At 40.2% G+C, this 21,162-nt stretch overlaps 1 protein-coding gene across 2 annotated transcripts in view; it reads right to left on the reverse strand.

Annotated features, from left to right (window-relative positions):
• Positions 1-510: 510 nt before the first annotated feature.
• Positions 511-21,162, reverse strand: part of LOC117832173 (ras-related protein Rab-26) — a 103,880-nt gene continuing 83,228 nt past the window's right edge. The window contains exons 7-10 of one of the 2 annotated variants that reach the window (XM_034711180.1): positions 8,623-8,688; positions 6,064-6,120; positions 4,331-4,407; positions 511-2,736 (exon numbers count right to left, since the gene is read on the reverse strand). In XM_034711180.1, the coding sequence (XP_034567071.1) occupies positions 2,637-2,736; positions 4,331-4,407; positions 6,064-6,120; positions 8,623-8,688 (300 nt within the window). In that variant the 3' untranslated portion in view covers positions 511-2,636. Of the gene's footprint in view, positions 2,737-4,330; positions 4,408-6,063; positions 6,121-8,087; positions 8,205-8,622; positions 8,689-21,162 lie in introns of those variants that run through there. The other variant, XM_034711181.1, reaches the window with a different exon arrangement.

The raw sequence follows: 21,162 nt of genomic DNA on the forward strand, positions 1-21,162 counted from the left end.
ACCCTGTACTGTGTCAGACTCCTTCTCATCAGGTCAGACCTCAAAAGGTGTGCTGTGGTATCTGGCACAAAAGATATCAGTAGCAGATCCTTGAAGTCCTGTGAGTCACAAGGTAGGGTCTCTATGGATAGACTTACTTTCCCAGCACATCCCACAGATGCTCAAATGGGTTGGGATTTGGGGATTGTGGAGGCCAAGGAAACATCTTAAACTTATAGTGATGTTCCTTGATGCTACCTTGTTCCATTGCTCCTTTGGTCCACTTCTCTTGTTCATGGTAGACAGGCACCCCGACCAGTCCGCTGTAAACTGCAATGCACTGTGTTCTGACTCTTTTTAAAAAATTTTTTTTATCAGAACCAGCATTCACTTTTTCAGCAATGTTAAAGAAATAATGTCATTCACTTCACTGATAAGTGGTCATAATGTCAAGGCTGATTGGTGTATGCAAGTGCCAAAAAGATATGAAGATGTACTCTAACAGTGTTTTGATATGAAAATAAAGTCACATTAACTTCTGTTTTCTTTTATTGTAGTTAACCTTCAGTTACAAGAAAGAAGTTAAACATTGAAAAATAGTCAAACCAAATATCACATTACTCTCTGAACATCAAGTTTGGAAAATACTGTGAATACTGTACAGAGATCCAGTTTCTATGACTAAGATGAAGTCTATCAAAGCAACAGTTGTATAAAAAGAGGCATATGCTTCTATTATGGCGATGATTAAGAAACATACTGGTCAATACTTTCAGAAAAGATGGCACTAAATACCCCATTTATATATTTATGAATGGTACTACAGCAAGCAGACCACTAATATTTGCACTTTTAACTTCAAATGAGACATTAAAAATAAGTGTTATAATACATCAGGTAACACTTTCAATATAATATAAATATCTATAATCCCCAACCCCCTCTAATATACCATTAAAGTGCCACCAATGTCTTCCTTTACAGGGAGAAAAAAAGTATTTACATCACGTTTGTCGATATAGATTACATAGTGTGTTTAACCTTCTGAAAATGTTTGTTTTTTCAAAGTAGGGTTGTATGGGGGGCTTGTCAATAGTAGGGTATTACCCACAGAAGATGCTCAGCCCTTTTGTTGAGAAACCAGCTGGTGAACCGACACAGAAGCTAGGCTATTGACTGCTGTAGATGAGGTCAACTTTACCACTTGACATTACTAATTTAAGAAACATGTATGTCAGTACAAGTGTAGATATAAACATGTACATATTTATTTAGAAATGTCTCAGCGTTAAACTTAGCCATCACATAGCTCATCTGTTCTTGCACTATGTGGATGCAACACAGAAATGGTTCCTTTGCCTGCAGTGCACTGGTAAGCTGTTCAGGTCTCTGAGCTTCGAAGAGACAAAATACACCCAAACTTAACCAGTGATTCTGACAGCAATGGTAACATGGTGTTTATTGTGGATACAAGAGGACACCTCTGTGAACCGGAGTTAAAAAAGAAGAATGAGACCACTGTCTGAAAGAGCGCTGATGGCCTAGCTTCTAAGCCAGTTCTCTGGCAGGTGTCTGAGCAAACGGATTGAGCTGAGCAGCATCCCCTGTGAGTAATGCAGTTAACTATTGACAAGTACCTCATACAACCCCACTTCAAAAAACACAAACTTTCCCTTTAAAAAAAAAAGGTGAAAGGAAAGGAAAGAAAATCTTCATATTATCAAATAGAGAAGTTGCATTAGAGCGCTCCAAGATTCAATATTGATTCTCTTCCATTGGAAAAATGCCCAGAATGTTTAAGGTACCATGACCCATGCTATGCCATTAGTTTTAAAGTTTCTCTTAAACTACCACAGACTTCTTTGTTTAGCATCTAGCATTAATTAATATCCATTAAAATAATCATTTTTGTAGCTAATTATGATTTTCTGTACTTCATATCATAAAGAAACATAATTGCAACACCAATTCACTTTTATGTTGACATTATACATATTCCCAAATATCAACAGCTGAGTCATGGTAATGCTTAGATTAAGTTTATGCTGGTGAGCTAAATTGGCTCCAGATAGCCTGTGGAATCACTGACATGAACACCGAACCATAGACGGGAGACACATCACTATACATCTATTATAGGAGCATTCATTCAAACACTTACCAAAAAAGGGAACATTCATTCTAAATGATGTTTCTTGTAAAAAAAAAACGTAAAATCTGATGTGATTAAATCCCTTCACAATGAAATAACACTACCAAGTTATGCAAAGATATTAGGTTGGCGTCTGATTCAATGGGGAATTCAACTATTATCATGCAGCTACAGTTATGGAAGAAAATGTCCATTAATATGTTAATGACTGAGGTGAAAAGCACTTAAACTCTGTTGCAAATCATAACCGAGGCTACATTCACAGCTGCGGGAGGAGGACAAAAAAGGTGCTTTGCAAAAAAAGGAGCACAGGACTTCTGATGGGGGTCGAGGAGTCGGAGACAGGAAAGATTAAAAGTGGATTAACAGAAAACAAAATATTTTTTACCTCGCTGGAGCTGACTCCTCATCTCTGATTTGGCCAGATATGAACAAGAGTGATCCACACACATAAATATACACACACACACACACACACAAATCCACAGAGTGACCCAAGCAGGCTTTAAGACCTGCAGCAGCCTGCTCCCTTCATCTCCTTGTTCACGTACTCCTGCAGCGTAAACTTTTCGCTGGGATCTTTCGTGGATCGGTGCTTCAGCTCCCTGAGACAAAAGGGGAGGATTAGATCAGACTTGAACAAAGTAAGCCACACAACAAGACACTAGGAATAATTGGTGGTTTTAAGTTGCTCCAAAAACAAAATTAGAAACTACTAAAGCATTTTTTAAGAGTTCCTGAGATAAAACAAGACAGATTATTATCTTAAAACATCCCTCTGAACTTATTGATTTATTTTGGATGTTTGACCTTCCCTGTGCAGAACAATGAGCGTGCAGCTTTGTACACTTGGCAGCTGTTTTCACAGTCACTTGTTGAAGAAAAAAGGGGCACATGTTGAAACTCAGTTTATGACTAATACATATGGATGTAACTGAATATACAGATTCACGACTTTACCATGAACATTATTTAAAATGATACCATGCTCATAATTTGGATCCCTTTTAAGGCATCGTGAAATTGATATTGAGGCTTCTTTATGACTTACAAAAGCAAACCAGACAATCAGTGACAAGGGCTAGTGTTTCTATGATATAATTATTTGTAGATATTCCAGGGATTAAGGTGTAAAACAAGAAAATCACAACATGCTTTTAGATTTTCCACTGATTAGTTCAACAGTGAGTGGTATGTTAGATTGTTAGGCTGGAGATATACTTGCTGTTTAAACTTGCATTTCTGTTCACAACCGACTGTGCCATGAACATAGTTGACTATGCACTTTGTGTCTTACAGGAGGATACCTCTGGTGGGCAACACCAGAGAGTTCAGGCTGTATGCAACTATCAGGGTCGAGGGGATGTAGAAAAGAGACATGGCAGAAGTCAAGGAAGATATTGTTATATTAATTCTGGGTTGCAGTGGCCCTGTGACTGATACATTCTTGCTGCTCAGGCGACTGATGACCGGTGGAACGAAACACACCATCGACACTGCCCACGCTCAGTTTTTCCTACATTTTCCCCCATGCGCAGATGTAACAGTCCAGGACCTGTTTTCATTCAATTCTGCAGGTTTCCACATCCACTAATGCAGTTGAAGTTATCTCTCTGAAGTTATTTTCACCGGCATGTTTGTTGCTGTGCAGTGGCAATGATGCATCATACTGATGGGGATAACTGTGGACTTTGTCCATCAGCTTGTCTATTAAACTTTCTGCCATTGTTGTCTCTGCTGCTGTATTGGCTGTCAAATCCCCTCTGCCTTTACATTACCCCGACCATTCATGTGCATACTGCACCTTGTGTCCGTGTCTTGCTGATTTTTGAGGACGTGCTCAGTCGACACACCAAAACAATGCTGGAGATGTGTGGCAGGCATCATGTGTTTGCATACGCATAGTTAACAGCAATATAACAAGTATATCTCAGGTCTAAACAGACAAAATTGACAATTTATGACAGAAAGTCTACCATGACAGGATAATATCAACTAAGAAAATGATCACTTTGTTCCCAGTGTGCACCAAAAGCATGCCAAAGTTCCTCACAGAGGCTTTAAAGTGGAAGAGCTAGCAAGTTGACATCTATTTCCATGCCAAATAATGGATTGTAAAAGTGATGTCAGATCAACACCTTTGTAGTTTTATGCAAAAACTTGGCTGGTTAGAATGAAAATGCCGATTGTGACACTCACTTTGCCACAGCAGTGAAAGCCAACTCCACATTCAGACCTGACCTGGCGCTAGTCTCCATGAAAGGAACTCCAAACTCCTGCAGATTCAAAATAAAATGTTAATTTGATTGTTTCACATTTTTACACTCAGGGCTCAATTTTGAAAATATAATTTTGAATATTTTTTTTGTGTGACTCATGCAAGTACAAACGTTTTTCCCAAACTAGGGCCCCAAAGTTTGGTCACCTTTATGCAAATCATGTTGACATGTCACACCACATCATAAATGATAACAAGCATGGCACATTCTCTGTAGATTATACAGCAGTGACAGCCTTGTAAGTTGTTTTTATTTGCTCAAGGGGACAATCTTTTTTTTATTGCATGCAAATCTCTTGGAGCATCAGCTTGGATTTACATTAAAAAACATAATTTCCTGGGGTGCTGGTGGCCTAGCGGTCTAAGCGCCCCACATATAGAGGCTGTAGTCCTCGTCGCAGGGGTTGCCGGTTCGATTCCCGGCTGGTCGACCATTTCCTGCATGTCTTCCCCCACTCTCTGCTCCCCACATTTCCTGTCTCTCTTCACTATCCTATCAAATAAAGGCAAAAAAAAAAAAAAGGCCCAAAAAACCCCCCATAATTTCCTGTCATGACAGCAAGTTTTCCCCCAATCATTATATTTTCCTCACTCTCTCCCTGGAAATGTGACTTTAAAATGTATCCTGGGGGGTGAGCATTTTCTGCTGGAGTGAACAGTTTGAGTTTGAAGCAGATGCAATGTCAGCCTTTTTTTGGTTTTGAAAAAAAAAATCCCAAACCTCCACAGAAATCACCACCAATACGCTCCAATTTGTGCAAAGGATGAGCTAGGACATCGGAAGTTTGACTATGTATCAGATCTTAGCTAAAGGCTATCATTGTGAAAGTTGCCCCAGACAGCTAAAACAGATGTTTGACACAGGTTGTTAAATGATATAGAAATATATAGAGCACTTCACAACACAGTGTTGAACTTGTTTCCCTTAGGTTCGTGCTGCTCGGATGTGATGAATTTGTGCCCCAGCTTTACCTCTGCAGGGGAATTTGTCTTAGCCAACAGTGATGGTAACTGATGTGCTGTTTTTCCAGGCTGAACCTTAAATTACTTAGTGGCACTTTATTGCTCTTTCTTCTGGTTGGAATTGCTTTTCTGTTTGCCATTTGTTTTGTGTGCCACTCTGCAAAGCAACAGTCAAAGATTTATAAAAATCGGATGTTTGCTTCTGGTTTCAGTGCTTAGTGCTTTCATTTTTAGCTCCTCTAAAGGGCAGCGAGGTTTATAACAAAAACAAACATTTTATGGATGACACAGAAGGAGGTAAAATGTACTATAAATATTAGTTTTTAAAGGTTTATCATCTATAAGAGGGCATTACATCTCAGGTATTTGGCTTTTTTCCACATTTTGGGGTGCATTTCTTTTCTCACTGAGCTGAAAGACTAAATCTGTGAAATAAATAGTAAAAAAGAGAAGGAGAATGCATCCTTGGATAACCTCACCTTTCTGTTATACTCATAACCCTCTCATATTCCACAGAAATTATATCAGACATATCAAAATTGAGAAATTACATAAAAAGAAATTGCTACCTCCATGCTCACACAAGGCTTTAATTTAAATAGAATTAAAAGTTGAAGTGAAAACTTTCTGGTTATTCTCACAGCTTTACATCTGGGGAGAAAACTATACTCATATTTTCTCAGCCATTTACCTTTGCAAGCCTCTCTCCATCTTCTTTCTTCACCACTCTCTCGTGAGTTGCATCAGCCTGGTGCGACAGGAAAAATAAGGTCACGCGCATCATGCACCAACATTAGTGTTAAAAGCACAAAATCCACCAACCGACTGGGCAGAACGTCACTATTTACCCACAGTTTACATGCAAGCCTTCCTGGTGTTCAGGTCTGATAGCAGCTAATGAGTCAAGATTGGCTCTCAGAGTGCTAATTAAGGACTGATATGGAGTGCCTGGACTGAAACTAGACAGAGCTCCAAGGCAGAGACATCTGTTCTCTGTGCAGAGGGGAGATGTTAGTGGCATTTGTACAAAAATGTGTAACACTGATATTTGCAGATTAGCAGGTTGAGATATTATCAAAAGTGTGTGTTTGTGAGTGTGTGCTTGAGATTAGCACCACTCAATTTGGGAATGAATGAAAAAAAATCAGGACAACAGATACTGATGGCTGACTCAGCCTCAAGTTGGTTTGAGTAAAGTGTATTTCTTCTTGAAGATAAACATTGACTGTGTATTAATATGTGCAAGGTTCCCTCATCTCCTCTCACTGTGAGATGCTGAAACACCACTGCAATGGCTGCTGACATATAGCGCTGGTGGAGCCAAGTTATGTGCAGAAACGACCTGTCTGGTGGAGCCGTGGGATTGACGGCACACCTCTACCTCTAACCACATTTAACTTAACTAATAAACAGATAAAACATCAATGATCCCTCCGTTCAATGACTCCTGGGTTAGAATTTAAATGGTTGTCTCCTCCTCCACCAAATGCTGCAGGAGCACACATTTGTCAACAGAGCTGTAAATCATGGCGTCACATCCCCTCTTTGTAGTTAAAGCTAACCTTCTTTGAAAAAGTGAACACTTGCATATAAATCAACATGATGAGAACTAAGGGCTTAAATAGAAAGCATGCTTAAGAAAAACTAATTCAGTGTGAATTTACATATTCTGGTTTGACCCATGTTCCATCTGATATGGTGGAGGAGGCAGGATTTATGAGCTATACTGCAGTCAATCACCAGGGGGAGCTCTTTGGCTTCACTTGGGACTGCTTTTGTTCTGTCCATGTTTTATACAGTTTATATACATTAAAAAATGCTTGATACTGTGCAGGTGTATCAAAAATATGTATTGCTACTGATGTCAATGAAAGGTCAAGTTTCATAAACAAGAAAATATTTTTTCCATTCTGGATTTTGAGCCCCCGAAAAAATGTTTTCAACAAAGTGCCAAGTGCCCTGCCAAGCCTGTTTCTTCATACTGAAGATCTGAATTAAATAAACTTGTATTTTTAGAAATAAAACTAAAAAAGTTCCCAAGATAAGGCACACTGTAGTTTTTAGAAAGCATCACTCAAACAAGAATCACCACTGAAGTTTTTGGATCTATTTTTAGCTGCATATTAGTCCACATTTGGTTCTGTAGTGAGTCATTGTCTCAAAATAAACTTCAGTGCCCACATTGAATGTAATCAAGAACCTGTCAGGCAGTGTAACTGTGTGACTCACTGATCTGTTTCTCATAGTTTAAGGAGGAATAAGTTATATCATTTTTTACTACACAGACAAGAAACAACTCGCCGGTGGGATGATTTCACTGTTGGTTGCATAAACAGCAAGACTCCTTCAATATATTCATGTCTAATAATGCAAGCCAAAAAAGATCTGAATAAATAAAACTGAACAAAATCTGATACTCATTTCACACAGGAAGAAAGCCGCATTAAGGAGGGAAAAAATGAGATTTTCATGATTAAATGGTAATGTTATGAGAATATAGCTGTAATAAAGTGTAAGAGGAATAAAGATATGTTTATGAAAAAAGAGTTGGGAATTTATAACTCGTATATTTAAGAGATTAAGTCATAATCTTGCACTAAACCCTGTGTTTTACTGCCACCTGCACTAAAATGTGCACCATGGATCATTTTGTGAAGTAATACTCAACAGATGAGGACAAACAGCAGTTGCAGGAGTGTGCAGAAGCTGCCTATTAGCCTGCTTTTCCTCAGAGTAGACTCAGTGGCTGCTTCCCAGTTCCTGTGTTTGTACCTGTGGGTACAAACATCCAGGGAACTTGTCATCAGTACCTGATGTTGCTGCAGACTGACGCTGTGGGAGGAAGAAATATTTAGCAAACATGCCTCCTCTGTCCTCATGTTTCTGTCAATTCTTTGCGGGGTGAGACACAGGATGACCCGAGTGAGGGACAACAGAAGACAAATGGAAGAATTGAGAAGAAGCCAGTGTGTTGCTTTAACATCTCTATACTTATGACAATGTGGTGCTGTGCTAAAAGACTGAATATTTAGCACTTCATGAAATCTGTACTCAAGTATAACCTCACAAGATGCTCCACCCTCCTTATTTTAGCGCAGGCGGCTGGCTGCTCTTCTATTTATTACTTAATTTTTGACTATTCTCAAAATGTCTAATTATTTCTTCTATCATGTGGCCCTAATACTAACATTGTTTACGTTGGAAAATATATTAAAGCCCACAGTCAAAAACATTTCCCACAATGCCTTGCCTTGTTTCCAAGCAGCATGAGGACCACATCCTGTTGGGCGTACTCGTGGATCTCAGTCAGCCATGCCTGGCAACAACATGAGACAAAGAGAGGAGAGGGAGAGAGAGAGGACAGAGTTAGCGTTAGAGGAGCAATAAGATATTATGAGTGCGACAAGCTATAAAGGGGAACAATCAGACATTAGAGAGAAGGAAGAAAGAATGTGTCGTTGACATAAAACAGGGCTTTAGGAAAAGAAACCCTAGTCTAGGACTTGACAAGGACGAGCCCGAGCATTAAATCTAATAACAGGAATAAAGAGGGGGAGGGATAAAAAAAAAAGTAGCATTTAGAAGATGGATTTTGGTAAGAAAAATGTGCACAGAATAGATGGGAAGGCAGGCAAGGGCAAAGAAAAATTAGGGAAAAGAGTAAGAAAGAGGTTTTGAGACATAATGAGAAAGCAAGAGTTGCAGCAACACTCATCATCATCAGTTTAATCAACACAGTCTGTTAAATTCTGCCTAATGCACAGAGAGTACACCAGGGGAAAATAAAGCTTTACGGGAGAGCTAACACATCTGACTGTACATGAAACATCCATTACTGTTGCTAAACATTTCATCAGCTCAGACACACACACCTGCAAACACCACCTGCTGAGACAATATCCCTAATGTCAGCACAAAGCTTAATTGTACCCAGAGTGACTCTACATTGGATTTCTGACTGGCTTGAGATCAATCAGCCTTTTCTTTAGCAGTCCCTCTCCGGGGCCGTTTCCTCTCTGACAGTCTCTCTAATTAATTCCGGTGATGACTCTGTGTGGATGTGGGTAATGGGATTCCAGTGGGGTCACCTACAGCCAAAGGTCGCATTTCACAACAGGAGATGAGATGGGCGATGCGTTGCCAGAGCTGCCCATTAAACCAGAGTGTGCATGTGCCAAAGAATCAGCAGGTTTTTGTTGATGTTACTGTGTCTACGGTAAAAAATAGTCTTTGTGTAAATTATCTTGGTATTATTGCACGGCTGTTTTATGTACTTGACTCTGATTGGCCAATAACCAATTGTAACAGTCTGCTATTCCTTGATAGCTGACTTTTGCTGTAAAGAGCAGACCATATAGCCACAGACACAGCAGGACTCACTTTAATCTTGGATATTTTGCTTTAGCATTAGCTCGAATGTCAGCAATAACAGCAGTCAGCCCATTTTAAGAAGGCTATAAGGTTAACTGTGGCTATGGACTCAGCTTTAACCGTGAGTCTATGATTCTTGTGACAAATTATTGACTTCATATGTGAGGAGATGTGTAGCAACCTTATGGGCCCTGCCCATCCCATCAGGGTTAAATTCTGCATTAACAACCCACTCACTGTACATTATCCCTCACTCATGTAAATTGGCCGATGACTTGTCCCTCAGTTCTTTTGACATTCTTGGAGAAAAAGTGACTTACTGCATGAGTTAGCAGTATGATGGAGCGCTCGCTGGAGGAAGTCACATCTTTTATTCATAAGCACCTGCATGTTTCAACATGGTCATGTAATGCTAATCATGCCAGCCTGCATAGGGCCATGCATCATTCTGTTGGATGTTGAGTTGACTGGCTGAATCCTGAGAGTGACAAGTTTCAGATGTGAGATGGTGCGACTAAAGCTCAAGGGTAAGAAATGCTTTGAAAAGGTTTAAATAATGGTGTACATTAGCTCTGGATGTCTGAGAAATGTTGCAGAAAAGTCAAGTTAACAAAGGAAGTTATGGCTCTGAATAAAACTTCAGTCCTATCTATGTTTTCTTTATTTTGATACATGAAACATTTTTTATTGAAATACACCAGCCTTACAGATATTTTCTGCAGGGATTAATCTGCTCTACAGATTATATTTTGATCAATCTTCAGGAAATTAAAAGACAAAGTTCTCTTTATTTGACTGAGTTAAATGACAGAAGACTGAGAAAACATTTACATTACTGTACACAGTTTAAGTCACTAGAATCAATGTGTTTTTGGTGGAGATTGTTGTAAATAAGTTTTTTTCAATCAATTCAATGACTGATTAATCTAATCATCGTTTTAGCCCTTGAAGTTTGAAGACTTTGCCAAAAAAAACAGTCTATAAGCTGATGGTCCTTATGAACTCTAGCTGATAAAGAGGCGTGTGCTAATTGTAGTCTGTTTTAAACAAGTTAAAAAATCCCAGCAGGAGCTAGCTTAAACCAATCATACAGTGTAAACTTGAACACAATGCTAAATCAGATTTGCAGTATTAAAGCTGGAGTAGGACATGTTATTTTGATACATTTTTATCAATCACGAGCAAAAAGCAATGTATGCATCGATAGGGAGTAATACACAAAGTGATTTAACACTGAGATGAGAAATCTCAGTTGTCTGTGTCAGCAGCTAGACTGCAATAAGTTCGTCCAATCATTCATTCGCCACCAAGCGCAATGATTGGCTGACCGGCCGGATGACCTGTGACCTGCCGAAAGACACACCTACTGTTTACAGGAGTGCGCGGGACCTGACTGAGATCGTCATCAACAGACTGTTCACTAACAGAACACCTGATAAACATGTCAGAGAGAGAGAAACCAACGATTTCAGCCCAACTTCTGCCCTCAAGTTCTGCCGTTACGCAGAGCAAGAAGAGGAAGACTGTGATGGAAAAGGAGACGACTTAAAAACACTGGATGAAGATACAAACACGAGTCAATATGCGGGCTGCATTTCTGCGACAGCTGAAGGATTAGAAGGGTCTCTAAAGCGACGCCATGGTTGCTGATTTTCTACTGGACATGTAATCATGTCATTTCATTTGTCTTGGTGTTCATGGTTTTGTTCATCTATGAGACAGCTCGGCCGGCTAACGTCTTGTAGCTATGTTTATAGAGACCTGTATACAGCCTGTAAGCTGCTAGCTCTCCTGTTGCTCTTTATCAGCATGAAAACAAAGTCTACATGCCGTCTTGTCTGTGTTTTCATTACTACGAGAAGGAAACATCAACGTCCACACCGAGCACATGAAACAGCGGGGGGTGCAAGCCTCTGCGTCCCGTGTTTCAACGGAGTCCCCCTCTGACTGGTGGGTCCCCCTCTGACCGGTGGGTCCCCCTCTGACCGGTGAGTTTCAGGCCCGATAAGAACTCCATGAACATGAACATTGCTTTGACCACTGCTTGCGTGGAGGTATAAATACTGCTCTACTTTTTATAACGAGCTATTTTTGATTTCCGTACGCAGAAGGTTTTTTTTAGTGTCCGCACAGAATAAAATCCAAACCATTCTCTTTCACTTCACGTGATCTGCATGCTAATTTGCAATCTGAGACCACTGCAGGACAGGCAGACACCATACAGACTAAAGAGATGAGAGACAAAAAGTTTGGCTGATAAAAAATCCTGTGAATGTTAGCTGCTTCTCTAAAAGCTTGGTTTGGTGAAGGAAAGCATGAATAAAAGTGTTCAACAAGGAATCAAATACACATAATAATTGTATTAATAATCTGTGGGCACAGTCTTCCTCTCCAAGGAGGGAGAGAGCACATTTTGACATCACTTACTCAAAAAATATTAGATAATATTCAAGATATCAATAGGAAATACAGTATATGAACCATGTGTGCACAATACACACTAGCGATAGTGGTGTCAACTCCTTGCATGGCTAGAAAAAATAACTGTTTACATACGGGGCTGAAGGAAGGGTTATTATGATTGAAATCAAATGAACAGTGCTGTAAGATAATGAGAAGCTTTGACTAAACCTCTGATTCTTTCTCCTATGTCAGGTAATTGACTCGCACTGTCCTGCTCTACTCTGGGAATCTACATTCAGCTCTTGAGTGACCCAGCACTTGGTACTTTGGTCATTATTGTGGTGATATTAATTGCTGATGATGATAATGGAAGGTCTTAAATTGTTTGGTTGCTTCATTGTAGATGTTCCTTATTTTTAAAAAAAAAAAAATAAATTCCTTACTTACTTTTGTGCATTGCCTTTACGCTGCTTGGCAGTACCTGCACCCAAATTGACTTGAAGCACTTTGTTACTCTTACTGATCTTGTTTCCTCTTGTCTAGATCTTTGCTTGTGTTGTTCTTGTTCTCGTATGTACGTCGCTTTGGATAAAAGCGTCTGCTAAATGACATTGTAACATTGTAACATTGTATTGCACAATATTTAACAAGAAGTCAAAAAAGTGGAGCCTGTACACAATGAAGGTGGATAAGGACTACAAGTACATCACAGACCTCCAGAGCACAATCCTGCACAGAAAGCTGACTGCAACTGGGGGGATGCCAAAGAAGAGAACCAGGAGGCTGGATGATCCACGCCAACATGTTTACCTTCAACAGCCATTATTTTTATTTCTGTAATAAATAATTTTTTTAATAAAAGTAAATGTAAAACAACTCTTTGATATTGCAATTATTTGTGTATAATGTTGTATGTTACTTTAAATTAAATTTAAATTATTTTGCAATTTGAAGAGAGAAGGCCAGTGTACATTTAAAGATTTATTTAACAAATGTATACACAGCACACTGAAGTATTTTTTTACATGAAGATACATATCAAATATATACAAAGGAACTAAAGGGTCACCATAAAAGTATTGTATGTAATCATGTCATAGTTTAATTCACTCCCAACTGAAACCTTTACACTGTCCATGTGGATCTGGGTAAGGGTCACGGATTTTCCAGTTACAGCAACAAGGTATTACTACTCTATGACCTGCACCAAATGCTCCATGCTGCCAGACAACAACCTGTCTGTGCAGCATGGAGGAACTTTCTGTTACTGTCCCCAGGATCTGGAGCTCGTCCCCGGTCTTCCGATGTTTGTCATTACAGCTTTTCCTTAAAAACTATGGGTTCTGTGTCATTTAGAAATACTGTGTCTGTATATGGTTACTCCTATCAGACAAATTAACCAACATATCGGAGAGTGCATCTGATGTTTGCGATGGGATGTTATCTCTCAGCTGTCTCCAAACTTTGTAAACTTTCGTCCTCCACTAACACGTCCACAAAGACCTCTGCACGATAAAATTTGACAGCTTTCCTCTGACTGATTCTCTCCATATGCTGCGATTACCGTTAATGAACCGTGGCTTGTAATTAGATCATTTAGGTGTCTATGGCACTTCCCCCCCACACGGGTCATTTCACAGATACAATCATTGATTCCAGATGATGCCACTTGTCACCTCCATCCCCGGGACTAATAGTACCCTATTATCTTTATACTGCAAGAGAGGGCTGGCATGTGCAACGACTCGACAGACAGAAAAATGCCAATGGATCAATGCATTAAGGGTCATCTAAACATTATCTTTTGGATTCAGCTGTAGTACATGTAAAAAGTTAGTATGTGTAAAAGTGTGTTGTTAGACCACTGAAATTCAAACAGAACTTTTGTGTTCTCTCTTTTTTTTTAGAGATATTTGTATTTAAGAGTGAAAAGAGGGTCATAGCAAGCTTGGCATATGATAGCTTTGTCTCGAACAGCAAATCCTTCAACTAACTCTATGCAACTTTAAATCACTGAAAACAAACAAAAAACACCGCTGTATTTATACACAGGCTTGGTTGAGGAAGAGAGTTGTAGGAAAGCAGGCTTCCCTAGTAATCGCACATCTGTCGGCATGAAAAAGACCTGATTGCAGTTTGGAGGATGTGAGAACTGATGAGTAAACAAGTTTACATGAATACAAATACAATGCCTAACAGCCCAGAATTGAGAGCCATTATATCTCTGTGAAAGGCTGAACAAACAGTGACAGCTGGTTTGCAATATCTCATCTACAAACTGTAAACAAAGCTTGAAACATGAGGCCCTGCTGTGCTGTGTTGTACAATTATAAAATCATTAAAGACTCAAAGTCAGTCATTTCATATTTAGACTTCATATTTCAGACTGAGACTGATATTGGTGCCTCTTTGTGACTAACAAGAACAAATGTGACCATCAGTTATAAGATATATTGTTTCAATGTGGTAACTTTAGATACCTAAAGCAGCAGCTGACAAGGTGTTATGGCGAGGCGATGTACAACATGCTGAAGAAAGTTTTTAATTTTTACATTGTGCACAAAGCCTGCACAATGAGTGATACATTTGTCTGTACATGCCTAAGTCCACTGACTATCTTCTCAAGGCTGCAGTCATCCCTGATGCGCAAATACCTTTTTCTACCATACTATTACCCCCCAGTCAACTTTCCATTAACATGCTTCAGTACAGCACTCTGTGAACAGCTGGCCTTCAGTGACCTTCTGCGGCTTACCCTCCTTGTGGAGGGGGGCAATGATTTTCTTCTGGACAACCATCAAGATGGTTGCCCTGATTGGTTGTAGAGTCCAGAGGCATTCCGATGTGATAACACCCCAAATAAATTGAAAATGAACAGAGGGGTTACAGAAAAATGTTTTTTTGCATTTGCGTTTGGGAATAGTTTGGGCACTACCAGGCAAGAAAAATGTATTCAAGCAGCTAAATATCAGGGTCTAAGATCCTCAGTAGCCATGGCAGAGAGACTTGGGCTGGGTTCATGTTTTATTCAAGACTATGACCATGATCTTTGGTCAAATGCTCAGAGAGCCAATGTCAATGACAATGTGATATGGAGGCAGGGGTGGTTATTCATTTCTCTGTTCATTGGTAAGACAAGTTGAGAAAAAAGTGTGAAAAAAATCAAATGCAGCTGGAAATTAGTTTGAAATGGCAAAAGAAAAATAAATAAATAAGCAGAGACTTCTTTTTTCATGAGTCTAGAGCTATGAGGAATTAAACAGTTTGATAGTTTGTTCATAATGTCAAAATAATCATTTCATAAGTGAGAAGTTTGCTCTAACTACATTCCATGATGTACTGCTGTTCTCGTGCTGCCTGCTCAACTATAGAAGTAAGAGGTGATAACAATGGCAGATAGACTGATGAGACAGAGGGAGAGTGGTGAGCGAGAGACAGAGAGGGTGCCAAAAGGCAACAAGATGGAAAGATAGACAGTGACAGTGGAAGACAAGAAATAAACACAAAGGATGTGTATCAGAGAGGAGGGAAAATAAAAGGCAGGCAGACAGCTGCTGGCGGCTGCTTCGTGACTTCGGTAAGACTAGTCGTCACTGACAGGGCCATGCGAGGGTACTTCTGATGCCGCCTTATGTCTCTGTTTCTTTTGTTGTCAGTGAGATGAAAAGCAGAGCTAAATCCAACTCAAGGAGACTAGACAAACTAGGCCACCCAATGGTGTGGGATTGGTTTTTCTTAAAGACTTGGTATAAAAGAGTGCATTATGCAGTGATGGAGGCAACAAACTACTCTTTGCACACCTGCTGGTAGAATTGGTTAATTGTCCTGAATATAGCTATCACAAACTCTCTAGAGCTTGTTGCTAAGTTTAAAAATGAAATTGGAATTCAGCATTTACCAAGTCTAGCTCTTTTTTCAAAGACCAACAAGCAAACAAAAGAACAAAGAAATGACACCCCACACAAGTTGTTAGTTCCATTTTGTATCAGGATCAAAGTTAATTGTCATGTAAGCTAGAACAAACGTGGATTCTAATTTGGTAAATTGGTGGAATAGAATTAGAAAACAAACGTAGGTAAACAGCAGCTCTAATTCTGTCAAGAAAATTAGAGCTCCTGTGAGGAAGTTTTAGGTGGTCATGAAACAGACTGTAATCTATATTGATGCCTCTTTATGATCCACCCAAGCAAATGAGACAATCAGCATAAAATGTTACAATGTTACAATGTTACAATGTCATTTAGCAGACACTTTTATCCAAAGCGACGTACATACGAGAACAAGAACAACACAAGCAAAGATCTAGACAAGAGGAAACAAGATCAGTAAGAGTAACAAAGTGCTTCAAGTCAATTTGGGTGCAGGTACTGCCAAGCAGTGTAAAGGCAATGCACAAAAGTAAGTAAGGAATTTTTTATTTTTTTTTCAAAATAAGGAACATCTACAATGAAGCAACCAAACAATTTAAGACCTTCCATTATCATCATCAACAATTAACATCACCACAATAATGACCAAAGTACCAAGTGCTGGGTCACTCAAGAGCTGAACACAGATTCCCAGAGTAGAGCAGGACAGTGCGAGTCAATTGTAGCTGGAAGACATGATCTGCCACTGGGGACAACAGTGGAGAACAGTCTAGCTAAGTGCATAGTGCTTCCTAAAGAGCTGGGTCTTTAGCTGTCTTTTGAAAATAGAGAGGGACTCTGCAGATCGAATGGAGTTGGCCAATTCATTCCACCATTTAGGGGCAACAGAAGAGAAGAGTCGAGCTAGTGATTTTGAGGCCTTGTGTGCTGGAAGCGCTAGGCGCTTTTCAGAGGCTGAGCGTAGCGGGCAAGAAGGGCAGTAGACCTGGATGAGGGGTTCCAGGTAAACTGGAGCGGTTTTGGTTACTGCTTTGTAAGTCATGATTAGAGTTTTGTATCTGATGCGAGCTGCAACTGGAAGTCAGTGTAGTGAGATGAGCAGGGGAGTGACATGAGCTGTCTTAGGCTGGTTGAAGACCAGACGTGCTGCTGCGTTCTGGATCATTTGCAGAGGTTTAACTGTGAATGCAGGGAGGCCTGCCAGTAGAGGGTTGCAGTAGTCAATGCGTGACATTACAAGAGCTTGAACCAGGAGCTGTGTTGCGTGTTCTGTCAGGTAGGGTCTGATCCTCTTGATGTTATAGAGGGAAAAACGGCAGGACCGAGCAATCGAGGCAACATGAACCTTGAAGGTTAGCTGGTCATCGATCATGACACCCAGATTTCGGGCAGACTTAGTGGGCATGAGGTTTTGTGATCCAAACTTGATATTGATCTGTGGGTCCATAGTGGGACTGGCTGGAATGATAATAAGCTCAGTCTTGGACAGGTTGAGCTGTAGGTGACGTTCCCTCATCCATTTAGAAATGTCAGCAAGGCAGGATGAGATCCGGGCTGAGACAGTTGTGTCGTCAGGTGGGAAAGATAGGAAAAGCTGTGTATCATCTGCATAGCAGTGATAGGAAAAGCCATGGGAGCGGATCACTGCACCAAGTGACGTGGTGTAAATTGAGAACAGGAGGGGACCAAGCACTGACCCTTGAGGTACCCCTGTTGATAAGCCATGCATATTGGACACTTCTCCTCTCCATGATACTCTAAAAGATCTCCCTGTGAGGTAGGACTTGAACCACTGGAGGGCAGACCCTGAGATACCAAGTGAGGAGAGTGTAGAGAGGAGGATTTGGTGGTTTACTGTGTCAAAAGCAGCAGACAGATCCAGCAGCAAGAGAACTGAGGACTGACCCGCTGCTTCAGCCATACGCAACGATTCTGTTACCGACAACAGTGCAGTTTCAGTAGAGTGGCCCCGCCTAAAGCCAGACTGATACTGATCAAGTAGATCACGGTTCACGGTAAGTATTCTGAGAGCTGGTTGAAGACTGTGCGCTCCAGTATTTTTGAAAGGAATGAAAGAAGTGAGACCAGCCTGTAATTTTCAACCTGGGCTGGGTTGAGAGTGGGTTTTTTGAGCAATGGTCTGACCCTCACTTGCTTGAATGTAGTAGGGAAAACATCAGTGGACAGAGAGGAGTTAATGATGTTTGTTACTGCCGGGCTGATTGTGGGCTCAATCGCCTGCAGGAGATGTGAGGGTAACGGATCAAGCGGACAGGTTGTGGGTTTAGCGGCAAGCAGAAGCCTGGTGACTTCGCTCTCACTCAGTGGAGAGAATGAGCTGAGTGAGGAATCACTAGCTGGTGGCCGAGAGCTGAGTTGGTCAGGCTCAGAGAATTTATTACTGATGGTAGCAACCTTGTCAGTAAAGTACGAGGCAAACATGTCCGGGGTCAACATTGTGGAGGGTTGTGGGTTTGAGGGAGAAAGCAGAGAAGTAAAAGCGGAGAAGAGTTTGCGTGCATCGGTGGCAGCACAGATTTTTGCATGATAAAACGCCTTCTTAGCAGATTTTAAAGCAGAGGTGATTGAGGAGAGTTTTTGCTGATAGTCTGTCAAGTCAGTGGGTTGTTTTGATTTACGCCACTTTCTCTCAGCCGCTCTTAGCCGTGCCCTTTGCTCTCTGATCACCTCCGTGAGCCAGAGACAGGGTGGAGTGTTTCGGGCAGGGCAAAATTAGTTATTTCTATACGGTTATTTGTAATGCTTGAAACTGCTGCCATTATACCTTTGGTTGGTTTGTCGGAATCCAAATTTGGACCTGTAAATGAGTCACTTGGGAACATTCCCTAATACCTACAATAAATACTTTGTATATTATATATTTCTCAAAAGATCTGTAATGGAAGAGTTTTACAAGTTGTGCTGGAATGTGCAAAAGCTCAAAGTGTTAAGTGGAGATAAAAAATGAATTGTACTAGTGTGTATTCTGCTGATCTTCAAGATGAGGCAAGTATTCAAACCATCTTTGTCGTCACATTCTTCTAAAAAACCTGTTATATAAAAACTATGAAAAATAACTTTACTTCAACTTCTGAATAAATTATCCTTGAATACCCGACTTTGTTGTCCTCTCTTACACAAAATGATGCAATGTCTAGACTGAATTAGAACGTATTTGCATTCTATAAACACCAGTCATGCTTTGCTGCTTACAAATTGTAAAAAATTCCTCCAGGAGCCTCAGTCTTTTTCCAAATGACCCAAATTTCCTTCTGTTGCACTTTTGTCTGAGCAGATTTGCAGTGGGTGACAATGCTATTCTCTGCCAAGCTTTGATCAAGGGTATTACACCAACAGACAGAGAGGAGCAGCAACAACAGGCAGAGCCAGACTGAGCAAACCCAGAGCAGCGCAGGGAGAAAGTAGGGCTTCTCCCCGGAGAGGAGGTTTAAGCTCCACAAGGCGGCTCAGCTAAATGAAGTGACACCGTGTCACCGTCTGACACATGGGGAAGACACTGAGAAATCCTGTCGCAATCAGGGCTGTGTGTATTCCCACATTCATACAGGTACACATCCAGAACAAAAAACAACATTTGTTGTACTCAAAACCTAGATATATTATACTGGAATTAGCATTTTTATATCTGCGTGTTGACATTTTGTGGAAGCACTATAAGCATGCAAATCTTCTGCAGATTTGTATAGACACACACAATATTGTGTCATAAAAGACATCAGTTACAAATTCCCTTCTGTGCTATAAAACTTTACATCATAAAACAACAAAAAAACAACAGCCTTGTAAGTGGATTTCTGTGATCTGACAGGGATGAGAAGGCTTTTATGTTTACAAAAGAGCAGCTGATGCATCTTTCTGCCAGTAAATATGAGTGTGAGACAAGTCTGATGATTGATGGGCTTTGAAAAGCTACAGTGAGAGGCAGTATGAGACAGAGTGAGAGGGTGTTAGAGGGACATTCTTTACCTCTTTTGATGTTATCCACCAATTTTGTTATAGTACTGAAGTGGAACAAACCCACTGACCAAAAACCTGTGTCTCTTTCAGTGGGTGATGCTAAACTATATCAGGCCTTATGAGGATTTTTTTCAGGAGGAAATGTGGCAGTGTCTCATCATAATTCATTCTTGAGTGATAGTTTTGTGTTACGCTGAACAAAATGAGTCTCTGGAACGACTTGTAACTAAAGGTAATTTTTTATACTACTGACATTTTACATTATCATCATGATGATGAAAGAACATTTTGATAAAAAACGACTTAGTGTGAATAAAATTATTTCTTTGCTCGAAGGAAAATCTCTGCATGTTCTCTCTCAGAGTTCTTTCTCTACAGATACTGTGATTCAGCTTGGCCCTCTCAGAAAATAGCAAAGAGAAACATCGCCAAGGGAAGAAAAATTACCGCTAAGCTGAGAAAGAAATAAGTCACCTCGTAGCATTTGTAGATGAAGCACTTTTTCTTGGAGAAAAACCAAGCCAAAAGAAATCTCGGAATTGTTCTGAAACTACAAGTAATCCTGAATACGTGACTCTTTTGTTGCTGTAGTTACTTGCTAAGGGCCAGGTATCTCTAAGTCCATGGTGTGTACTATGCAAACAGACCTGTTACATATCCAAAGATTCCCAAACCATCAGGACTAATCTAGACTACCAACAAATAGCATACAAGATAACATGTTAACATTGTGTAGCTGTAACAGTCTGATTGGGGTTTGGCTGTAAAGGTGCTTGGTTAGCCTAGCACAAACTCTGGTTTTGTTAACATATGTCCATTAGTTATGTATGCTAAAGTAAGTTAAAGCTCCTGTGAGGAGTTTTCAGGTGGAGATGTCACAGACAGAAATTAATATTGATGACTGTTATGACCTTGAAAAGCAAACAAGTGCATTTAGAAGGAGAGTGGCGATTTCTATAGTGATGTTGGATGTCCAAAATGATTGGCAGGGGGAAAGTTTCATACCGAGAGCTTAACTGCACACTACTGATATAGCCCATTTCTCACTTACCCCCTTATTTTAAAGCTCCTGTGAGGAGTTATTAGCTGTTCATAAAACAAACAGAAACTAATACTTATGCCTCTACATGGGCTTCGTAAGCAAATGAGACTATCAGCATAAAGACCGT

This window comes from Notolabrus celidotus, chromosome 20 (assembly GCF_009762535.1).
Source record: "Notolabrus celidotus isolate fNotCel1 chromosome 20, fNotCel1.pri, whole genome shotgun sequence".
Taxonomy (NCBI): domain Eukaryota; kingdom Metazoa; phylum Chordata; class Actinopteri; order Labriformes; family Labridae; genus Notolabrus; species Notolabrus celidotus.